The 21,082-nt window shown below is 39.4% G+C and overlaps 1 protein-coding gene across 1 annotated transcript in view; it reads left to right on the forward strand.

Moving 5' to 3' along the window:
- The window catches only part of itpr3 (inositol 1,4,5-trisphosphate receptor, type 3), a 226,867-nt gene that overhangs the window by 160,194 nt on the left and 45,591 nt on the right, over window positions 1–21,082 (forward strand). The window contains exons 29-40 of the mRNA XM_052034535.1: window positions 985–1,107; window positions 2,664–2,864; window positions 2,985–3,236; window positions 4,423–4,548; window positions 5,654–5,779; window positions 7,212–7,332; window positions 8,195–8,376; window positions 10,117–10,265; window positions 14,115–14,223; window positions 15,024–15,114; window positions 16,646–16,821; window positions 20,171–20,360. Coding sequence (XP_051890495.1) covers window positions 985–1,107; window positions 2,664–2,864; window positions 2,985–3,236; window positions 4,423–4,548; window positions 5,654–5,779; window positions 7,212–7,332; window positions 8,195–8,376; window positions 10,117–10,265; window positions 14,115–14,223; window positions 15,024–15,114; window positions 16,646–16,821; window positions 20,171–20,360 — 1,846 coding nt within the window. The remainder of the gene's footprint in view (window positions 1–984; window positions 1,108–2,663; window positions 2,865–2,984; window positions 3,237–4,422; window positions 4,549–5,653; window positions 5,780–7,211; window positions 7,333–8,194; window positions 8,377–10,116; window positions 10,266–14,114; window positions 14,224–15,023; window positions 15,115–16,645; window positions 16,822–20,170; window positions 20,361–21,082) is intronic.

Here is a 21,082-nt window from a genome sequence, read left to right on the forward strand (position 1 = left end):
GATATTTCAGCTTGTTCCTTAAACTATATCCTCAACTTTATTTAACTCTCAGTGAAATGTTTAATAAGTTAAGAAAATTACTTATTAAATTAAGACCATGGTATGCGACCTCTGAAAATTCTTAAGTCTGATAGATTACTCAGCCAGACTGGTGACAGCACTCTGAACGGATGCAACAAATCCCTAAAAGGCAATTGTAGACCAATAAAATTGATAAAATTTACATCCCAGGGCAGCTATATCTTCATGGGCGTGTTTCTTTAAGTCTCCTCCTTTTACTGCAGATCAGAAAATTTGGGCCAATAAATATCATTAACCAGATATTTTTGTCTTGTGGATTTTCAGATTATGTGTGTAGCACTTAATATAAATTAATGCATCTGCAGGCATTTGTTGAAATATTCTTAAACTTGTTTCCACTTCACTTCCACAACTTTGTCAGCAGCAGGTAGAAACCCTCGTAAACGTGAAATCAATGCAGGGAATGCATGGAAGATCAGGCATCATCTGCAGTGTTTCTCTCTCCATTGACACTGCCTTGCCTACTGAGTATTTCCAGCATTTCGATTTTTACTTCAGATTTCCAGCATTTGAAGTTTTTTTTTGCTGTTCAACCTTTGTAAGAGTGCTTTTCTGACCTGTGTCAAGCTTAGTTTCTGCAGTGGAGCAGCTCTATGGAAATTCCTGCCATTACTTGAGGCCAGTGTGTTGTGTTTCAAAGTATCTGCTGCATCTTCGTGTGTATATTATCCATTGGGTAATAGTGTCATAATGTGCAATCTCAGAGAGTTCATTCATGTAACATGTATTATTTAATGAAGCTGCAGGATATTTTATTTAAAGTAGAGGGGGGCTAGAGTAAGAAAAGATGCTCAGTTTTAATAATATCTCAGGATAGCATTGGACTTGCTCATTAAATACAATGAGCTATTTCTCAACATAATATATTTTTTAAAAATAAATCAATCTTGTGTTTTATTGCAGAATGATGCAAAAATGTGTGAGATTTTGAAGTACACACACCAATTCCTTCAGAAGTTCTGTGCTGGAAGTCCTGAGAATCAAACTCTACTTTACAAGCACCTGAACCTGTTCTTAACTTCAGGGGTAAGTAATCAACTGTCCACGTGGTTAAGTAGGGTTAAGATTAATCAGCATGCAGTCTTAACCATCCAGCCATAAAGTTTTTTTTTAAGTTAACGTTGACAGCCTTTCAGAAAGGAATGTCAACTTGATCTAATTAAAAGTGCAATCTAAAAAAAGAGACACATGATTCCATGTCAAACCACATTGGCAGGATTTAAAACAGAACAGAAAATGCAGAAAATACTCTGTATTAGTTTATATTTCAGGAAATACTCAGCAGTTACTTATTTTAGATTTACAGCATCTGCAGTATTTTGCTTCTCGTGGAATTTCAAGTTTGCCGGATTTTCTTGCATGGTCAGATCCACTGTAAATCTTGTCATCCAGAGCACTGGTTTGGTTTTACTAACTGCCTCACGATTTATCTATTTAGAACAGGCCACGGTGAGCACGGGGTTGAGTCAGGTACTCAATAGCAATCTGAACTGACAGTAGATTAACCATACAGAGATGTGGGAGGCTTCCTGTGGTTGAAAGTATAACACCTTAAATGTTATCTCAATCTGCAGTCAAGCTTAATATGGAACTCTAATCATCTGCTAAAATACTTACCTGCCTGACAGAAAAATTGGGAAAAGTAATTGATTCAGATGCATCTCTACAGTGGTTGCTATTGTACATACATCAGCCTTTGATTAGGATTGCCAACTCTGATTTGCCCTCTTCCTGCCTTTCAGTAAGATCATGCCTGAGCTGATCTAGGCTTACATTTTTCAGCCTGATCCTCAAAATCCTTGATTCCCTTAGAATCAAAACATCAGAATCAGGTTTATTATCACTGACATAGTCGCAAAATCTGTTGTTTTGCGGCAGCAGTACAGTGCGAGACAAAAAGACGTAAAAAATTACTACAAGTTACAGAAGTAAATATAGTGCAAAAGGGAAATAACAAGGTAGTGTCCATGGGTTCATGGACTGTTCAGAAATCTGATGGCAGAGGGGAAGAAGCTGTTCCTGAAATGTTGAGTGTGCGTCTTCAGGGTCCTGTACCTCCTCCCCGGTGGTAGTAACGTGAAGAGGGCCTGTCCCAGGTGGTGAGGGTCCTTAATGATGGATACTGCCTTCTTGAGGCACCGCCTCTTGAAGATGACCTCGATGGCAGGGAGGGTTGTGCCTGTGTTGGAGCTGGCTGAGTCTACAACCCTCTGCAGCCTCTTCCGATCCTGCACATTGAATCTGACCTATCTCATGAATGCATGAGGTAATTCAGCCACCTCCACTCTTGGGAGCAGCAGATTCCAAAGTCCAGGCAAGGGTGAAGAGGCTGCTGTATTCAGAAATGCTGAAGAAATTTGGATAACCAGACTCAGGATACTACATCAAGGAGGAAGTCGGTTGAAGTTTCAAACCAGCGTTGCTTCTGGTGAAGTACCTTATCCAGACCATCCCCCTCTTCTCAGAGAGTGACTGATTGACTGTTTTAATTTCAGTCTTTTCTATTGCCATGCAATGTGGGGTAAGAACTGTACATGGTGTCTTTCAAGTAGCAGTGATGTACCCCATTCTTACTTTTTCAGCTCTTGGAGGCAGAGACCATGCAGCATATTTTCATGAACAACTATCAGCTGTGTTCTGAGATAAGCGAAACAGTCTTGCAGCACTTTGTGCACTGCTCAGCAACGCATGGCCGTCACGTGAAGTATCTCGAGTTTCTGCACACCATAATAAAAGCTGAGGGGAAGTATGTCAAAAAGTGTCAAGATATGGTGATGACAGAGGTAAAAGCAGCTGAAGGCTCTTACAGTATTTGATTGTTTATCTTGCTGACTGTGAATATCTGACTCTTAACCGTTAGAGGAAGACACCTTCAATCTGAATGATTTGTTTTGTATCGATAGCTGACCAGTGCGGGTGACGATGTTGTTGTGTTCTACAATGACAAGGCCTCCTTTGCTACCATGTTGGAAATGATGAATGCAGCCAGAGATGGTGTAGAAGAGAACAGCCCCCTTGCATATCATATCTCACTGGTGGAGTTGCTTGCGGCCTGTGCTGAGGGCAAGAATGTTTACACTGAAATCAAATGTACCTCCCTGCTGCCTTTGGAGGATATTGTACGAGTGGTCACTCATGAGGATTGCATAACAGAGGTATTACTAACTGTTTCTGCATTCTTCAAAAATATCAGAAATTATTTCCAAATCCAAACTTGCTTTTTTAGCCATCAAGCAGATTGAAGCAGAGGAAGATGAATAATTTTTAAAGACCTTTAATTTGTAACTCAAATAAAAATAGATGCTGTAAAATCATGATAGAATCAGAGTAAAACAAGCTACAATAGGATACATTCCAGTATCTGTTCTTGGACACTTCCAGATAAATTAGTCAGAATCAGGTTTATTGTCACTGACATATGTTGTGAAATTTGTTGTTTTGCGGCAACAGTACTGCGCAAGACATAAAAATGACTGTAAGTTACTAAAATAAATAAATAGTGCAAAAGAGGAATAACAAGGTAGTGTTCATTGGATCATTCAGAAATCTGATGGTGGAGGGGAAGAATCTGTTCCTGAAACGTTGAGTGTGCGTCTTCAGGCTCCTGTACCTCCTCCCTGATGGTAGTAATGTAAAGAGGGCATTTCCCGAGTGGTGAGGGTCCTTAATGATGATACTGCCTTCTTAAGGCACCACCTCTTGAAGATGTCCTCGATGGTGGAAATTTGCAAGAGTATTTGGTGATGTACCAAATCTCCTCAAGCTCCGAATGAAGTAGAGCTGCTGGCATGCCTTCTCCGTGTATGCTGTCATGCACCCAAAGCAAGAGTAAACAAGCAATGTTCCATAAGAGTGGACAAGCTGAATAAAATGAGGCATTGATTGGGTTACATATTTTTCCAGATATTAGTTATGCCTTTGTTAATACTATCCCTCCAGAAATATTTAACATAGTTTTTGTTGTTTAAATGCACACATTGACATGGCAGTGGTGCACATAATGTAGGCCTAATATTTGTACTCCTTATGTTTCTGGATCTGCAGCAGAAGGTCAGTGAAAGGTAAATATTTTCAATGAAGGTCACTGGTCCAGATTTATATGGAACTACTAGCAATTCCTTGTGCAAATGACTGCAATTTCCAGATTCCCACATGTGCACACACTAACACAGCAGTACCAAATAACTGGTAAATGGAGAATAGTGCACTTAGAGGGAAAAGATCCAATGGATTTTTTGTTAAGGAGAATTAAAACAGAATGATGGTCGGGATATTGTCTATTTCATTCCAGGATATTTCAGTAGACCTTCCATTTACATTTGTATGTCTTCTATGTATTAGGTGAAAATTGCCTATGTCAATTTTGTGAATCATTGTTATGTTGACACGGAAGTGGAAATGAAGGAGATTTACACCAGTAACCACATCTGGAAACTTTTTGAGAGCTTCACAGTGGATATAGCACAGGTAGGAGAAGGGTGTGTAATGCTAAAAGCACAATGAAACATTGAACATAAGATAAACACTGAGGAAAATTGAGTGTGGTATTACTAATGGATGTGCTGGGGCAGAGGAATCTAAGGCTTTTGTCTTTGTGAGGTGTTAGTCGAACAATTCTCTGATCCAGATAAATAATCTATAAATCAATGATACGGACTTAGTTCCCAAAAACTGCACTAACTTTTCATGTCCTCGTAGATCCAATTGAGCGAAAGGATTTGTAGCTGTAATCATCACACAATGGCCCTCAACCACTGGGACTGAGCCCTGACTCTGAACTATCCTGAAGGCATTTTGACATCTTGTGCTAACAAAGGCCTTTTTCACTTAAGTGATATAAAATAAAAAATTATTAAACAAAATGAAAGATTTTAAAAATAGTAATTATAAAGCAACTTTTCAGACCTTTGTGTTTATTAATTGCAATCAAATTAGTAAGAAAAGTAAACTGAATGTAGACTCTGTGTCTTTGAAAGCTAGGACTCAGAGGCTGTCATAATTGGGAAGTACCTTTGCCGCCAAAATCCCATCCTAACAATGAATATATTGTGACTCCTTTCCATAGAATAGCATAAAATTAGTTTAATTACATTTTATCAGTTCACAAAGTTGCTTATTTTAAGCAAACTGTGGAAAGCAAAGCTCAGTTAGCAATTTTTCTAGTCTTTAAGACCTTTTAACGAATTTGAACCTCAACTTAACAAGTATACTATTTTTTTCCTGAATGTTATTTAAGCTTTGGAAAGTTGGAGAGATTAAATGCTGAAATATATCACTGCATTACAGCTTGTTGGAATTTATTTTTTGAGAACAAAGGCGACGTATTTTATGTATTGCAGTTCTTCAATTATTTAACATTTCATTTCAAATGCTGTGAGTAGAGTAGCAGTTAAATTTATATGCTTTAAGCAGCTCAGTACTATTGTTTAGTCAGAATATGTCTGAAAATTCTTTTAAATGATTTTGTATATAAACAAGGAATAATTAGTCTTCAATATTTTTCAGGTGTTTAATCAACTAATTAACTTGTACTCCATTTAATGCAACTGATCTTTCCTTTCAATTGTACAAGGTTTGCAATAAAAGAGAGAAAAGACTTTCAGATCCCATTCTGGAGAAATACGTAGTGAATGTTGCCATGGATACCATGAGTGCATTCTTCAGTTCTCCGTTCTCTGAAAACAGCACATCACTGCAGGTAATTCACTGGGAATTCTTCATCATTTAAGTGTTAGCCAAAACAATATTTCCACTCTTTAAAGCATTTCCTGTCTTCTGCACCAGGAGTTTCTGACCACCAGGATAACGGTGGATTATGGTTTGAATTCTGAGATTAATGAAAATTCTTCAATGGCCTCAATAATTAAATCCTGACACTTACAAGACATAGAAACAACAGGATTACAGACTTAGAAGTAACTTTTCCTACCAGGTTGCATGCCCAGTAATTTCTGTACATTGTACTTCTCTTCCAAATTCGGTTCCATTGACTTCAATAGAAACAATTTTCAGAAGTGAAACATACCTCCAGATATTATAGAATCAGATCTCACTGGTTTTTTCTGAAGCTCTGAACAGAATGGCTGACGTTTAATCAGCTGGAAGTCCCAAACTTAAACACGCATGCTGCTGAGTATGGAATACCATGATTTTCTAACAGATTGGGAAGACTGAACCAGTCAGTTTGCTCCACTGCCAATTTCCCATGTTAGGGGATCACTCCTCAGATTCTGCACCACATCAAGACCCCACTAGTTTCTTGGGGGATTGAAGGGCATTAGAGTAAGAGACTAAGGGAATGGTAAGTACCTCCTTGCATCATTTTCTCAGATTAGTTTAAATGTTTATAATTATTTACTATTGTAACTTTTATATTATTATTATTAATGCTTTACTGGCTGTCAAAATTTTTTAGGAAGTTGAATCCACTGCCTGCACCATCAAAGTCCCTACTAGCATCCCATTGCTGGAAGCTGGGATGCCAAGAGGCTGAATTCTCTCTCTACATCAGGGCTCAGTATTTATGCTCAGATTTCAGGCTGTTGGGAGACGAGATAAGATGGTCCATTATGTTGCCCAGTTAGAGCATGTGACCAAGGAAAAATTTCACCCTTCTTGGCTCAAACATTGAGCTGCATTGTATGCATGTCTTCCTCATGGACACAAGCAATTGTCTGCCCAAAAAGGTCAAAAGGTCGAAGTTCCCAAAATGGCACTGTGCCACAGCTGCTAAAAGGAGTGTAGCTTAATTGGTACATGAATTGCACCACCACATCAAACTCTCATGTCCAATGAGACGGATGGAAACTTCCCTAGAAATGGAATGGGTTTGCACAGGCTTCACATGGGCAGACTTTTGTGAGGAGTTTTGCACAGTAAATCCATGTCGAGAAGATGGAATGTTTTAAATTGATGCTTCTCAAATGTATTTCCTCTTTACATGTGTGTGATTTTCAAAATCAACAGTTTCTGTGTTAATATTTCATAATATGATACATCATGCCTGGATTCACGGACAAAAATAATTATATTAATAATTTCCCCATTCTCATTCTTAATGTTGACATTCACAGGGTAGCTTTTTCCGTTTTAAACTGGATACATGTTGACTGTCTGTTTTATCTTTGCAGACACACCAGTCCATTGTTGTGAAGCTGCTACAGTCCACATGTCGGCTTCTAGATTGCTCGTGGCTACAGCAGCAGCAAAAGCCTTCAGTGGAAAACTGTATTAGGACATTGGCTCTAATGGGTAAGGTGAAGGACTTTTCTAGTAAAGATCAGAATTTGACATAAATGGGAGCACTCTGCCAATGAATGGCACAACATCTGTTAATAAAAAAGGAGCCTTTTTCAGTCCTGGATATTACATCAAAAGTGTCCTTGCATCAAAAGAGATTGTTTTACAATTGATCAGGTGGTTATGTTATTGTTTTCCTTTTCCTCCTTGGCTGAAATGAGCCTTATTTTTGATTTTTGTAGACGGTCAAAGAGGTTGATTTGTCACCATTCTACACACTGCCCCATTTTTATCAGATGGACTGTGAAACAAACTGCCAATTCACCACCACCCATCTTCCATCCCTTCCTCTCACGGCCCTCCCCCCCCCCCCCCCCCCCCCCCCCAACCCCCTGAAATCCCATGTCATCCAAATAACACAGGCAAAGTCAGACACATGAGATTCTGCAGATGTTGGAATCTGGAGCAACACACACAAAATGATGGCAAAACCAGGAGAGTTCTCCAGTGGACCAGCTCTATTAAAAGAGTAGTGGTTTTAACAGGCATTGTCAGTGGCCAGGCCTACCACTCACCAACAGTGGCAGGTATTATTCTGCAGAAATCCACACTGAATTAGTTGACTGTAGTTTATTTGTTCACAAAGTGGTTTATTTGGGTATTATATTTGTCTGTTTTAAGTGTTGTTGGGTGATGTAATGATCTTGTACAAATTGTGTTGGTTGAATATCAGTGTTCAGATTAGCTAGTTATTTCACGTGTAAGGAAAACACAGGAGTGCCCCAGGGGACTGAAAGCCAGTCCATTGGGCTGGTCACCAGACTTTCCAAAGCAGTTGGAGAAGCCGCTGTAATGTTGTGGTTTATCATTTCAGCAAAAATCCGTTCAATACACCTTCCAATGGACCTGCACGCTCAGGCAGGCAACTTGTTAAACAACCAGTTACTGGTGTGTCAGAGGAATGCTCCAAACTTTAAGACAAATCCTCGAGCTTTCACTCGTGCTGGAGGCACACCGCAGCAGTTGGACTACAAGAATATCATTGAGAAGCTACAGGTGTGCTGCTTATCCTTCTTTTACAATAAAAAAGGAACAGGCCAGGCATTCACCTTCACTGTAATTCTACCACCCCTCTGGTAGGAATCCGTTCCGATTATGCGATGTCAAAGTGCGGGATGTGAGATTTAGTTAAGATTGTATGAACACTTCAGAGTAATTGGGTGTCGTTCACTGTGCCCCACCAGTCACCTCTGAAATGTTTTGGTCTTTGACTGATGTTACACGTTTTTCCAACAAGGGCTGACGGTGGGTGAGATTTTGAGGCAAACGTGCTTTCTGGGAAAATTACCCATTTTATTTATCTGTAAGTTTTCATGCAAATATTTTTATGACTTGCATCCATGTTAACATAAGAAAACAGACAGTGCTGAGTTGTGGGTAAATGAACTGGAATAGTAACTCATATCTCCGTTGGAACTCAAATCAGAAATAGATTTAGGTGGTGGTTTCATGGTTTTTCTCATATTAGATTGACGATTCCATTCCTCAAACAACTATGTCAATGCTGGGAGTACTTCAATTGCCTTGCTTTCATTAGATCCCACCAAACTTCCTTCTATACCCAAGTCTCCAACACTAAAGTGGTTCCATTTAGCACCCACTTCTGTGGTGAGAGTTTTCATCCTCAATTCATTTCCCTGTCTGCTCATTACCATGCCAATACAGCTTTTATTTTTGGCAGCTGAAACAATGTGACTTTGAGTTAGTTTTTTATGCTTCTATTAAATCATTTTAATTTAAAAGCAATACTTTAATATCACAAACTTCACTGATCTGCATTATGCCATGGTTCTTTCCAATCCTCTCCTTTCATCACTATTTGCCAAGGCCACAGTTATAATTTGAGTAAATTCTGTGCCTGTTCTCTCCATGAGGATATCCCAGTCATTTGTATATAAACTATTTTCTGTGAAGTCAGCTCATTTGCTGTCAGATCATCTCATGAAACCATTTATTAGATATCATGGAGTAAAAGGAGCATACAGCACAGAAAGGGGCCCTTTTTGCCCATCTCATCCATGCCAACCATGATGCCTATCTATAGTAATCCCTTTTGCCTGCATTAGGCCGATATCAATCTGTCTTTCCTATTAATGTACCTGTCCAGACATATTTTAAATATTGAAATATTATCTGCCTCCACTACTTCCACTGGCAGCTCGTTCCAGGCATTCCCCAACCTCTGGATGGAAAAACCTATCCCTCAGAGCTGCTTTAAATTTCTTCCCTCTCACCTTAAACCTGGGCCCTCTAATTCTGGGCTCCCCTGCCCTGGGAAAAATGATTCTGCCTGTCTGTCTTATCTGTGCCCCTCATGATTTTATAAACCTCCATAAAGTTGCCCTCAGCCTCCCAACTTCCGGTGAGAATAAACCCAACCTATCCAATCTCTCCTTATTACTCCAGCCCTCCATTCCAGGCAACATCCTGCTGAATCTTTTTCAGCATTCTCTCTGTTGCTACCATGTACAGTACAGTATGGGGACTAGAACTATATGTAATACTCCAGGCGTGGTCTAAACAATATTTTGTACGATTGCAACATGATGTCCCAACTCTTATACTTGTGTCTTTCTTGCTACATTGCAGAAGTTGGTTAAATTGCAGAAATTGGTTAAAACTCAAGAAGAACTTTAGCATGCAAGGATTCATTGGGTGGTGTCTGTATGATAAAGGCACTTAGGTCTTTATTTTGCTTCTAGTTCTGATGTTCATCCTTGTTTGATTTTTCTATAGGATATCGTTGTCACTCTGGAAGATCGGCTACAGCCACTGGTAGAGGCTGAGCTCTCTGTTCTTGTTGATGTCATGCATAAGCCGGAGCTGTTGTTCGCAGAAGGAACAGAAGCTAGGGAGCGCTGTGAAAGTGGAAAATTTATCTTTAAGTAAGTACAAGAAACATGGCCTGGTGGAAAAGAATATGTGAATTTTCTACCCAGTACAATGCTAATGCCAAATATTTTTCTAGCAATGTAGAACATTAGTTCTCATACTAAAAGTAATATTGTTCTCCTCCTAACTTAATTGGCATTTTGATACGGATAATGTGATATCAATGGACAAGGTACTTTGCTAGCCACATTGAAGTTAAAAATGCATAAATGAAGATGTTCGATTAAAATTAAAACACTCTTGTGACATTTTTGAAACATACTTGCATGTTTGGATTTTCAGAACTTTTGAATCTTCTATAAGTGGAGGATATCAGCATTTAATGAAAGAACATTCCCCATTCCACTCTTGACTGACTGACTCCTTATGTTTCTCATGTTTCTTCATACCTCTGCCTGAGGAGGAATTAGCATTTATGTGGGACTTTGTTGTAAGAGTATCTAACAACACATTAGAAATTCAACAGGAATAACTTTTCCATCCCTTCCCATTCAATAAGATGATTGTTGACCTAATCTTTGGTCTCGACTCCACTCTCCTGCCTAACCCTCACACCCTAGAGAATTCCAAAGTCTTGCAAGGATTTGAATTCTTAAAGTAGATTCACAACTCACCCCAATGAAATTCCACCTCATCTCAGTTTTACGTTTCTGCCCCCTCACCTTGACACTGGTCCCATGTCCTAGGAACACCTGCCTCCCTCCCCTCCCCCCCCCCCCCCCCCCACCAAAGAAAACATCCTCATCGTGTGTACCCTTTCAAGCCCCCTCACAATCTTACATTGTTGAATGATACCATCTCTTCTCGTTCAAAACTCAGTATGGGTCCTATTTACAGTATGTTCAAAGGCGCTATCAATTCAGGCGTTTACTTTTAACATTATTTACTGAGGAAAGGCAACAGCAAGATTCCTCAATAATTCTTGAATGATTATGTAACTTTTGGGTGGGTTATTTGCTTCATTGAAGAATGCTGGTCAGGTTAATGAGAGAATGGAGAAACTGCGTCACAGCTCCAGTGACTTTGAATTCTGTCTCTGAGCAGTTTGAACGTTCTTTCTCTGCCCACATGAGTTTCCACTGGGTGCTCTGGTTTCCTCACACTTTCTAAAGATGTGTTGATAGCTCGTGTAAATTGCTTCCTGGTGTAGATGAGTGGCAAAAGTATCAAAGGGCATTCCATGGGCAAGTGAGAGGGCATAGTCTGCAGGGTAAATAAAGAGGGGGGAATGGGCATGATGGGATTGCTCCGCCAGGAGCTAGCATGGACTCGATAGGCTGAATGGCTGCCTTCTGTGTTGTAACATGCAAGTTAAATGTTTGATATTATTGTGGGAGCTCTTATATGCACATTGGCAGGTAAAGGCACATCAGTGCTTCTGATGATGTCACATTCCTTCAGTATTTCATTCTGGATTGAGGTATGAACCCACATAAGAAAATAAAAATACTTTGCACCCTGTAATGGAACAAGTTCTCTGCAAGGAAGAAACCTGAAAAAAAATATTGATGCCTGCCTTGTTGACAAGGCAACAGGTTTTTGCCCAAGTGATTTAGTACTGGATGAAAAAAAGTGGTTGAGTTAGACTCTGTTCTAATGATCAATCACAGTTTGGAAGCTATAAACTTACAGCCAGTAACTCATTTTAACATGACCATTATTTTATGTAATAAAAAGTTATTGCTTTTGAATGACCAAATAGTAATAGTTCTGTAAAGTCTGCAAAAGTCTGACAATGCACAAGTGTTTGAAGCAACCATCTTCTGTACTTTGAAATATTACATACATAAAGCAGGTAAACATGGTTAGCAATGGATTTGGTAGAATGGTATTCACTGCAGTTGCCAAATTTAAAAAGGCAAATCAGTTACTTTGTTGCTCAAACAACCAGTGCAAATTGATTCTTCATTCCGTAGTCAAATATGCTTCATGCAAAAGCAGATAGATTGTGAAGGATGAATCAGAATTTGGAGTGTAGCAAAGGTTTCTCTGAGTGTTGTGATTCGCTTTAATCTCCAAAACAGTACATTTAGGTGATATAGGAAGGAAAACAGAATTTCTTATCTGCTGCTCACAATCTTCTGCAACATTACAGAACCTAGTTGTGAAGATCTAATAGCAATATGGATAGTAATGTGGACGGATTCTGAGAGTGTCCTAGTCCAAATGTTGATACTGCAAGTGGCACCCCCAAAATGTTAACTGGTCAATTATCATGTTTGGTGGATCTTATGTGAAAATCAGCTGCAGTGTTTACCCATATGACAGTAGTTGTACTCCAAAGCTGCAAAGTGCTTTAGTTTATGCATTCATAGCCTACTGACTGACACTGCCGTCACAGCTCGAATTCAAGCCCAGAGCTAAATGTTAAAGGTAGGAGGTAGCAGTTGTCGTCAATGAATATGATACCGGGGAGGAACCTCATCTGGTGGTGATTGGGCTGTGCCACATGGTGAAGACTCTTCACTTGTTAGAGTCATGCCTGACAGTTGTTTGAGGACTACAATCACAGCCTCAGGGCCCTGAACTAGGAGGTCCTTGATGTTTGCCCGATCATCTTCAACTCTTATGTTGGTAAAGTTGTTATTTTTGTGAATGGTTTCACAGTTTACAGATCTATTCTTCTCTGTAAATGAAGCAGCCAGTGCCATCTCAATAAAACAAGCCTGGGGTTGGGGCCGAGGTTGGGCTGGTAACTGGCAGGTAATATTTGTGCCACAAAAATTCTTAACTGGAGAAAGCCTGGCCACTTTGTCTTGATTTTCAATGATACCATCATCCTTAAGTTCCATGCCATCAATACCACATTGAGCAGAAGTCTAACTCGGCCTACGGTATCCAACATTGTGTCAAAGGGTGGGCTACCCTGAAATAAATGGCTCCCCTCCAGGCCCCTCTTCCCCTCCTTCAAGGCTCGAGACAGCAGTGTGGTAGAAGACTATCAAAGGAGCTTCAGCAAAATTGAGATGTGTAATATCATCAAGGACAGAGCAGTTAACTTAATTGGCATCCCCACAAATAGACAAAATATTCACTCTATACCAGGATCATATTGTGGGGATGGTATGTATAATCCAGTTGGGTTCCTTTGATAACATCTCTCTCTCTCTAATCTCTACCACCCAGAAGAATAAGAATCAGAATACCATGTGAACACCATCAGCTTCAACCATTTGCCATTCTAAATTGGTCTCTGATTTTGACATCTTTGAGTCAGAATCACAGTGGTTCAATACAAGCTCCGCCATCGCTAGTTTAGGGCAACCAGCAAGTATGATGTTGGCAGTTTTACCTGCATTCTAGGACGGAAAGGTTTTTTTTTAAACCTGTTCCTGTTTTATAACTGCAAAAACTAGATGACCGTTTTTCTGACACCTGTTCAAAGTCCAAGTTGAAGTGAGTTTGAGCGGAGGTTCATGGTAGAAGCAGAAGAGGCATTTAGGCACAAGGACAGGCAGGTGAGATGAGTTTGGTATCATGGTCAGCACAGACATCATGAGCTGAAGGGCCTGTCCCTGTTTTGTACTGTTCTATGTTCAGACTCTTCAGGGTAGAATATCACCAGTTAAGCGGAGCATAATCATTAGGAGTGCTTCAAACTCATGTGGAAAATCTGGTTATAAGAGGACTGTCAACTTAATCAGTGGTCCCCAGTGGTCTCTTGTCTCTGTGCCCAATGCCTCTGCATTAAAATAATTGCTTCCCACTGTAATGCCAACGCAGCTTGCAGTGCCTGCACACCAACATCTCAGATATCAGTCCTCACCATTTCAACGCAAGGTGGAAATGAATGCTGCCAATCTTTTCCCCCTAAAATCTTGCTTACCTGTTTATTTTTCTAGACTAATTGAACACACTAAGAACCTGATGTCAACAGAAGAGAGGCTTTGCATCAAAGTTCTCCGCATCCTTCAAGAAATGTTGGTCAAAAAGAGCAACTTTGGAGATCGGGTAACAGCAAAAATATTCAAGTCTATCTCTTGTTCCTTATACAGGGAATAGCAAAAGGTGCCCCATCAATACCACAGATATGTACTCGGGTTATAAAAATAGAAAATAGTGGAGATATTCAGCAGATCAGGCTTTGGATAAAGGAACAGCTAGCATTTCATGTCCATCTTCAGATGAAAAGTCCCAGACCTGAAACATTAACTTCTTCTCTTTCCACAGATGCTGCCTGTCTTGCTGAGTATTTTCAGCATTTTCCGTTCAGTTTAGATTTCCAACATGTGCAGTTTTTTTTTCTGATTTTCATGTAATTAGTTTTTTGTCTAAAGAACAATATAATTTTGGACACTAAGATAATCGAGGGATATGGTTATCTGGCAGGAAAATGGGTGAGGTATAATCCATGGGGGAAAAGACTTGCTGCTTTTTATGTCTTCTTATGATACGTACCCACATGAAGAATTAATAATATATCATTTTGGTATCAAGTACCAGCGGTGTTATTCTTAATTTAAGCCACAGTGTAAATTTGATTTTCACAGTGAAAAATTTTCCATTCTCTAAAAGAACCAACACTTTTGAAAGGAATTTGGCTTATATCAAAACTTTTTTCAGCTCTTCAATAACCAGACAGTGCTCTCCACAGCTCTGGACTGAGCTGCAGTCGAAATCATGTTCAACCTTTCCAATTTAAAAGGATGTTACTGTTAAGATAACACATTTACTAATCCAGATGGGGTGATCGCAATGGCTGCAGACATGTTTGAGCTGTTAACTTCAGTGCTAAGTTTCTTTTCCCACAGGGAAATGAGTTGAGAAAAACTCTTCTGAGCTGCTACCTTTATAACAAGAAGTCGAACTCAAAGAACGACTCCAGTGATCTTTGCTTTGCAGGTATTTACAAAGTACAAACAACTGTCACTCAGTTAAGTTGCACTTTTATTGTGATTCTACTGCGGTGAATATTTAGTTATCCATCATAAAAGGGCCTTGTCCATACGTGGATAGCCTAGACTCTTCAAACTATGGTTCTCTCTGTTCAAATTGGTGGGCCATCAGCCACAGAATAAGTAGAAGTACAAGAAAAATAGCAAATAAAGCATCAGGAGTCATTTCTGGCTGCACACTAGGGTGTTGAAAAATCACATTACAAAGTGGCTACACTGACTCAAGGTTACTCAGAAATTGGCTCTGTTATAATGATTACTTCACAGAAAGAGGGAATTTAACCCATAGCTAAGTGCTTTTGAACAAAAATGGTATGTCATCTCACAAAATACGTCGGTGAAAATTCTATATAGGTATGTATTTTGGGTAATTGCAGTTCCGTTGTGCTTGTTAAATTGTAAAGAGTGCATTTTATATTCTAAAGTAGAATCAATGGGGAAGTTGTCCTTTCAAACAAACATGTGGTTTATAAACAAACCACTACATGAAATGTAAATGTTTAATCCAGATCTTATTTTGGAATAAATGGGTTGAAATTCATTTTTACCACTAACACCAAACTGATGCAATGGTATTGGTCACCCATTGCTTCTCCTCCTCCTTGGGTCCTCCCACGGCGTTGAGGATGATGAATTTCTGATACAGTTCTGTGGTTTCTGAGGTGGAAGATGAAGCCAATGGGGGATCTGCTGACTCCACCAGAGGAGAGACAGGCAGTGCCTGACAGGATGGATGTGTGGGAACTCCTTCCACTGTTTGCCCCAGCCTTCTTTATTTTCCCACCAATTAGATGAGGTGCCATCTTGGATGCTCCATTTCCATTCTGAACATTTGTGGACCAGGGATTTCCAAAGACTGGTCAGGGTTTTATACTTTTACAAGGAATCCTTGAGACCATCTCTACATTGCTGCTTCTGTCCCCCTGATGATCTCTTGTGACAGCATTTGGAGTGGAGCATCTCTTTCAGGATAAGAACAATGTAGTCTGCTAGCTGGTGTAGTTGAATTGAAATGGTGCTGAGATGTTGGTCTTGGAGAGATCATTGGTGATACTTCACTTAGCCGGATGGTGGTTTTGAAAGACTTTGCAGAGAAAGCATTGGTGGCAGTTCGCTAGGACTTTGAAGTGCTAGCCATAAAAGGTTCTTGTCTCTGCAGCATAGAGGAGGATACAGACACAAACCATACTGAACTCCAGTGTTGGTATGTGGTTCATTGGTTGTTGGGAGGGGATAAGAACAGGGATTAATGGTCCCACACCTGTTTAGCACCAATGACCAACAATGAGTTTCTACATGGAACACCAGTTGCATTTAATGGCACTTTATTACATATCTTTATTTTCCAAATGAAAACTGTATTCTCCATTAATGCTTCTGAGTTAGACTGTCGGTTATTTGCTGCTACATAACTTTTTGTGATTTTGATTTTCATACATTTCCAAAAATATAAAGATTTAACTTCATTCTTGTTTAAGATCCTGATAAGTCCCAGGATTGGAATTCAATATACCCTATCCAGTGCCGTCTCGACCGAGAAGGAGCCACAAAACTGGTTTCAGATCTCATCATAAACTCCAAAAGTGACAAGATTTTCCAGGAGAGTGTTTTATTAGCCATTGCCCTGCTGGATGGAGGAAATACAGAAATTCAGGTACTTGGGATAGTCTCTATGATGGATATAAACATCTCTGTGCCTCATCATACACTGAAATAATGAACATTCATTCAGATAAATTAGCCTGTGATTGGTAGTGGCAGTGTATTTTCATAGATTGGAGGTATCAATGTGATTCTGATCTCTCCTGTGTGAATTTGACTCGGACACCTTTCAGACAGTGCAGTAAAACTGAATTGTTCTGTTTGGACATTCTGTGGTAGATTTTACTGCACCTATTTGAGTTAGAGAACAGGCAAAACTGAATGACTAGTGCATCCTATACACAACACATTTTTTTTCAACTGACTCCACCTTCAACCTCTCCTCTCCCACCCTGGCTACATCTCCCTCTTTTTTTTCTCTCTGCCTCCATCTATCATCCACATGCCAATGTCTCCTGTCTGCCCTCCCCCCCTTCCCCCTTTCCTACCTGGCTCGATCTGCCTGTTATCCTTCACCACCGCCCCCCTTCAGTCTACCAATCACCTCTGGTCCCTGTTTCACCTCTCTTTATGCTGCCCATCTCCCATCTCCACTCTAGGTCCTGATGCAGGATTTCAACCTGAAACATCAACAATTCCTTTCCCCCCCACTCTACCTGTTGAATTCCTTCAGCAGATTGTTTGTTGCTCCATATTCCAGCATCTGCAGTCTCTGGTGTCCACAGCAACTTTTATAATCTACTTAAAATAAATGGATTTTATAACTAACTTTGTGTTTGCTTGGCATACATATCCCACACTCCACTCCTACAGTGACTCATATCAGGTAAAATCCAATATCTAGTCCATTAAGTCTAGGTTCAATTCTTTGTCAAACTGTTCAAAGATTCTTTTCTTCATCATATTTAATATTTGACAACCATGTTTACTTTTGTATAAACATGAATGACTTCAGTGTAAGTAACATGAATGGCTTCATTGCAAAAAAAATTATCTTAATAGTTCTTTATTTGTTTGTTCCCTTAATTATTATTCTCATTAACTCTTATGCTCCAAAACCATTTCTGGTTACCTTAAGCAATCAGACAGTAGTAAAGAATCAGTTTCAGTTCCAATATGTTTCTGGAAATAGAGACCAACAGTAAATCTGAAATGTGCTGTGATTTGTGTATAGACACCTTGTGAAAAGAACATATTTCATGAGAACAAATTGGTTTTTGAGAATTGGGTGGGTGAATAATCCTCTCCATAATGCTGTATCCTTCTAAAACTGCAGGGTCAACTTAAAGCAGATTTTGAATGGCAGGATTGACAGGTGGAAGTCAGGTGGCACTTGTATTTTGCCATCTTTTAGGTAAATGGCAGTGAGAGGGTATCAGAGTTCATTGGAGTGTCCTTATGCCCTTATCACGATATCACTGAATTTTTGCACCAACCTTTCTGGGAATATATTGCAGATGGACATTTTGTTTATGCTTGTGAACATGAGGACAATTGGAGCTTGTTACGAGCCAGGTTGCTATTTGGTGAATGTCCCTTTAAGGCACCTGGACAGTAGAGTAGTAGTGTGTGTATGGTGTTTTCAAGACAGCAAGACTATAACAATGTGCTGGCTGTTTTGCTCAGTGAGTTAAAGTGAGTCAGAGAGAGAGAGAGACACTGACTGCTGGTCTCTGTATCAATGGATGAAGAACAATAGCTGTGTCTGTCACTACAATCCATGTATGGATTTTTGGAGCAAACAAGTGGAGTCCACTTTGTCGTTAACCCGTAGTGGGAAACAGGTATTTCTGTGGGCGGCCACTTATCGAATCCCTTCGGGGTGGCAGATATTTTGGAACAAAGCAGTGGAGATCATTGGAGATTGAGGTGTTGTACGGGTTCCATCGTGGAACATGTGGATTTCGTAATTTCTCTCTACATTCTCTCTCCATTTTCTCTTCAGTCAATGGTGGTTTTGCAAAAGCCTTTGCTCACGTTTCACCTTATGACTTGCTGAACTGAATTTTGAGAACTATTCCTAGACTTAGAGTTTGGGAATTTGCCACACGCACACACACACACACACACACTTTGAGTTTAGTTTTGGGGATTATGTTTGATATCTAACGTTTTTACTTATTATTACAAGTAGTTATTAATAAAATGGTTTCTAACACTTATACGTGGCTTGTTGTGTTTCTATTGTTGCTGGTACATAACAAGCTTCAATATTCAGTAAAAATCCCAAGAGTGTCCTTTGAAATAATAAAGTTCTGAGGTGGATGAATTCAGGAAGCTTCTGCTTGCCTTAAGCAAGCATCTCATCTGCCTACCGATTCCTACAGTTTAATACAAGACAAAGTAGGATGGTATTGAAATCTGATAACCTGCTCCATCTTAACTGCAGATGCACTTGGCTTCCACTAGGCAAGTAAGGTTAAAATCGACCTCTATATATAAAAAAAATTATAAGAGGTAATTTCAAAATACACCATCAGATAGAAATTATCTTGTGAAATCTGAGAAGTTATTTAAAACTCTGTTGCAGGACTTTAAGTCTGAAGTTCAGTTGTCACAGTAAGTTCAAACTGTGATTCTCCCAAGTGCCATCAGTCAGTTGCTCTGTTTTCTCCCTTACAATTAAGAATAAATGATCTGAGCATCAATGTAAAAATCTTCTGTTTCACAAAGGTTCTTGACTGAATATTTGGCGCAGTTATTCATTGTAAAGAAATGCAATCAAATAACTATTAATTTCATTTATTTTAACAAAGTTTGTTTCATTAAACAAACGTAAGTAACATTAAGACATCTCATAAATTATACATAAAATCTGAATCATAGTTTTTCAAAATGGTAGTTTTTGCTTCAATTATCAAAGAATAAGTTATTGCCCAATGTCCTTTCTGTAATGTTCCTAACGATTATTTAAGTAACTTGGAATCTTTCTTGTTCATCCATTCTTTTATCCTTCATCGGTTAGTTTTTATCAGCTCTTTCAATGTAAATGTTAGTTTTTCTTTGGAATGTTCTTCCATTTTTTGGAATTACGTTTCTGATATTTTCTACCAGTGGCGTAGGAACTTTAATTCCACTTGCGGTTCATCCAGCCTGCCTTCAGCCATATCACTACACAAAATGACCTTTCGCTTAGCGGTTATTATCTAGAAATTCAGCCCTTGTTATCAATGCTACAAGCATGATGTAGTAGCATCAGCAACTTGGACTGTATCTCTGAAATTTATCTCATTAACTTCAGTGGAATAAACTTTAGATGCAGAGTATGAAGCATTCATGCTACGGGGTAGCACGTCTAATGCTACAGACAGGTAATTAATTTTGAGGCAAATAACCTTTATCACACTGTCTATGAGTCTTCCAAAAGCATATTTGCTAATGTGTGCATATTTTGTCTCCAGAATTCTTTCCATGCTCTTATGACCGGTGACAGTAAATCAGAGAAGTTTTTTAAAGTGCTTAATAATCGCATTAAGGCTGCTCAGCAAGAAATCAAAGCGACTGTTTCAGTCAACATGAATGACCAGGGAAGCAAAACGACAAAGGATGCACATGACAAAACACATGCCATCGCAGGAGCTGTTCAGAAAGGTTGGAGGATTTGTTTTTTGACATTTAGTCTTCCTGTCCCGTGAAGTCAACTATAAACTAGAAAACAGATAAGCAGTACTGCTTTAAAGATCAACATGAATGTGCTCTTTCTGACGTGACCACCATTTTTCAGTGAAAGAAAACCTAATGCTTCATACCCTGTCTGGAGATCAGCCAGTAACATTTCAGTGAAAGTAGGGAAAATAGACACAAATTGGGTGGTATCCCAAAAGGACATGATTGTTTGAAAGTCTGGTTTCAGTGCATAATATTGGTCCCAATTTTTGATCACCATAATTTGAATTCACCTGGAGGTGCTAAAACAGATGTCTGTAGGTTTAATAGTCAAGTGCTGATGAGATACAATTTTCATGGAGCAGTGGTAGTACAGATGCCACTTCACATTAATTGTGTCTTATCAGCACTTCAATGTATGGTGTCTGTTGCATAGTGACGGATTTCAGGCTGGATTGGGAACCTCATGAGAAGCTGAGCTGGTTTCTTGACACTGCTCCGGAGGTAGAGATGGAAGAGGTGGAGGAATATCTTTGCATGCTGGAGATGATGTCTGGTGTCAGAGTGCAAACAACAGGCATTAATCAAGAAGATCATAGCTGAGATCAATGACCTGAGCACTATGAACATTTCCCTAGAACGTGTATCTTCCCACTCTAGTCTTGATTGTTTTTACCCTCCCTGCTCTGAATTTGTCTGAATACAGC

Source organism: Pristis pectinata, chromosome 20 (assembly GCF_009764475.1).
Source record: "Pristis pectinata isolate sPriPec2 chromosome 20, sPriPec2.1.pri, whole genome shotgun sequence".
Classification (NCBI taxonomy): domain Eukaryota; kingdom Metazoa; phylum Chordata; class Chondrichthyes; order Rhinopristiformes; family Pristidae; genus Pristis; species Pristis pectinata.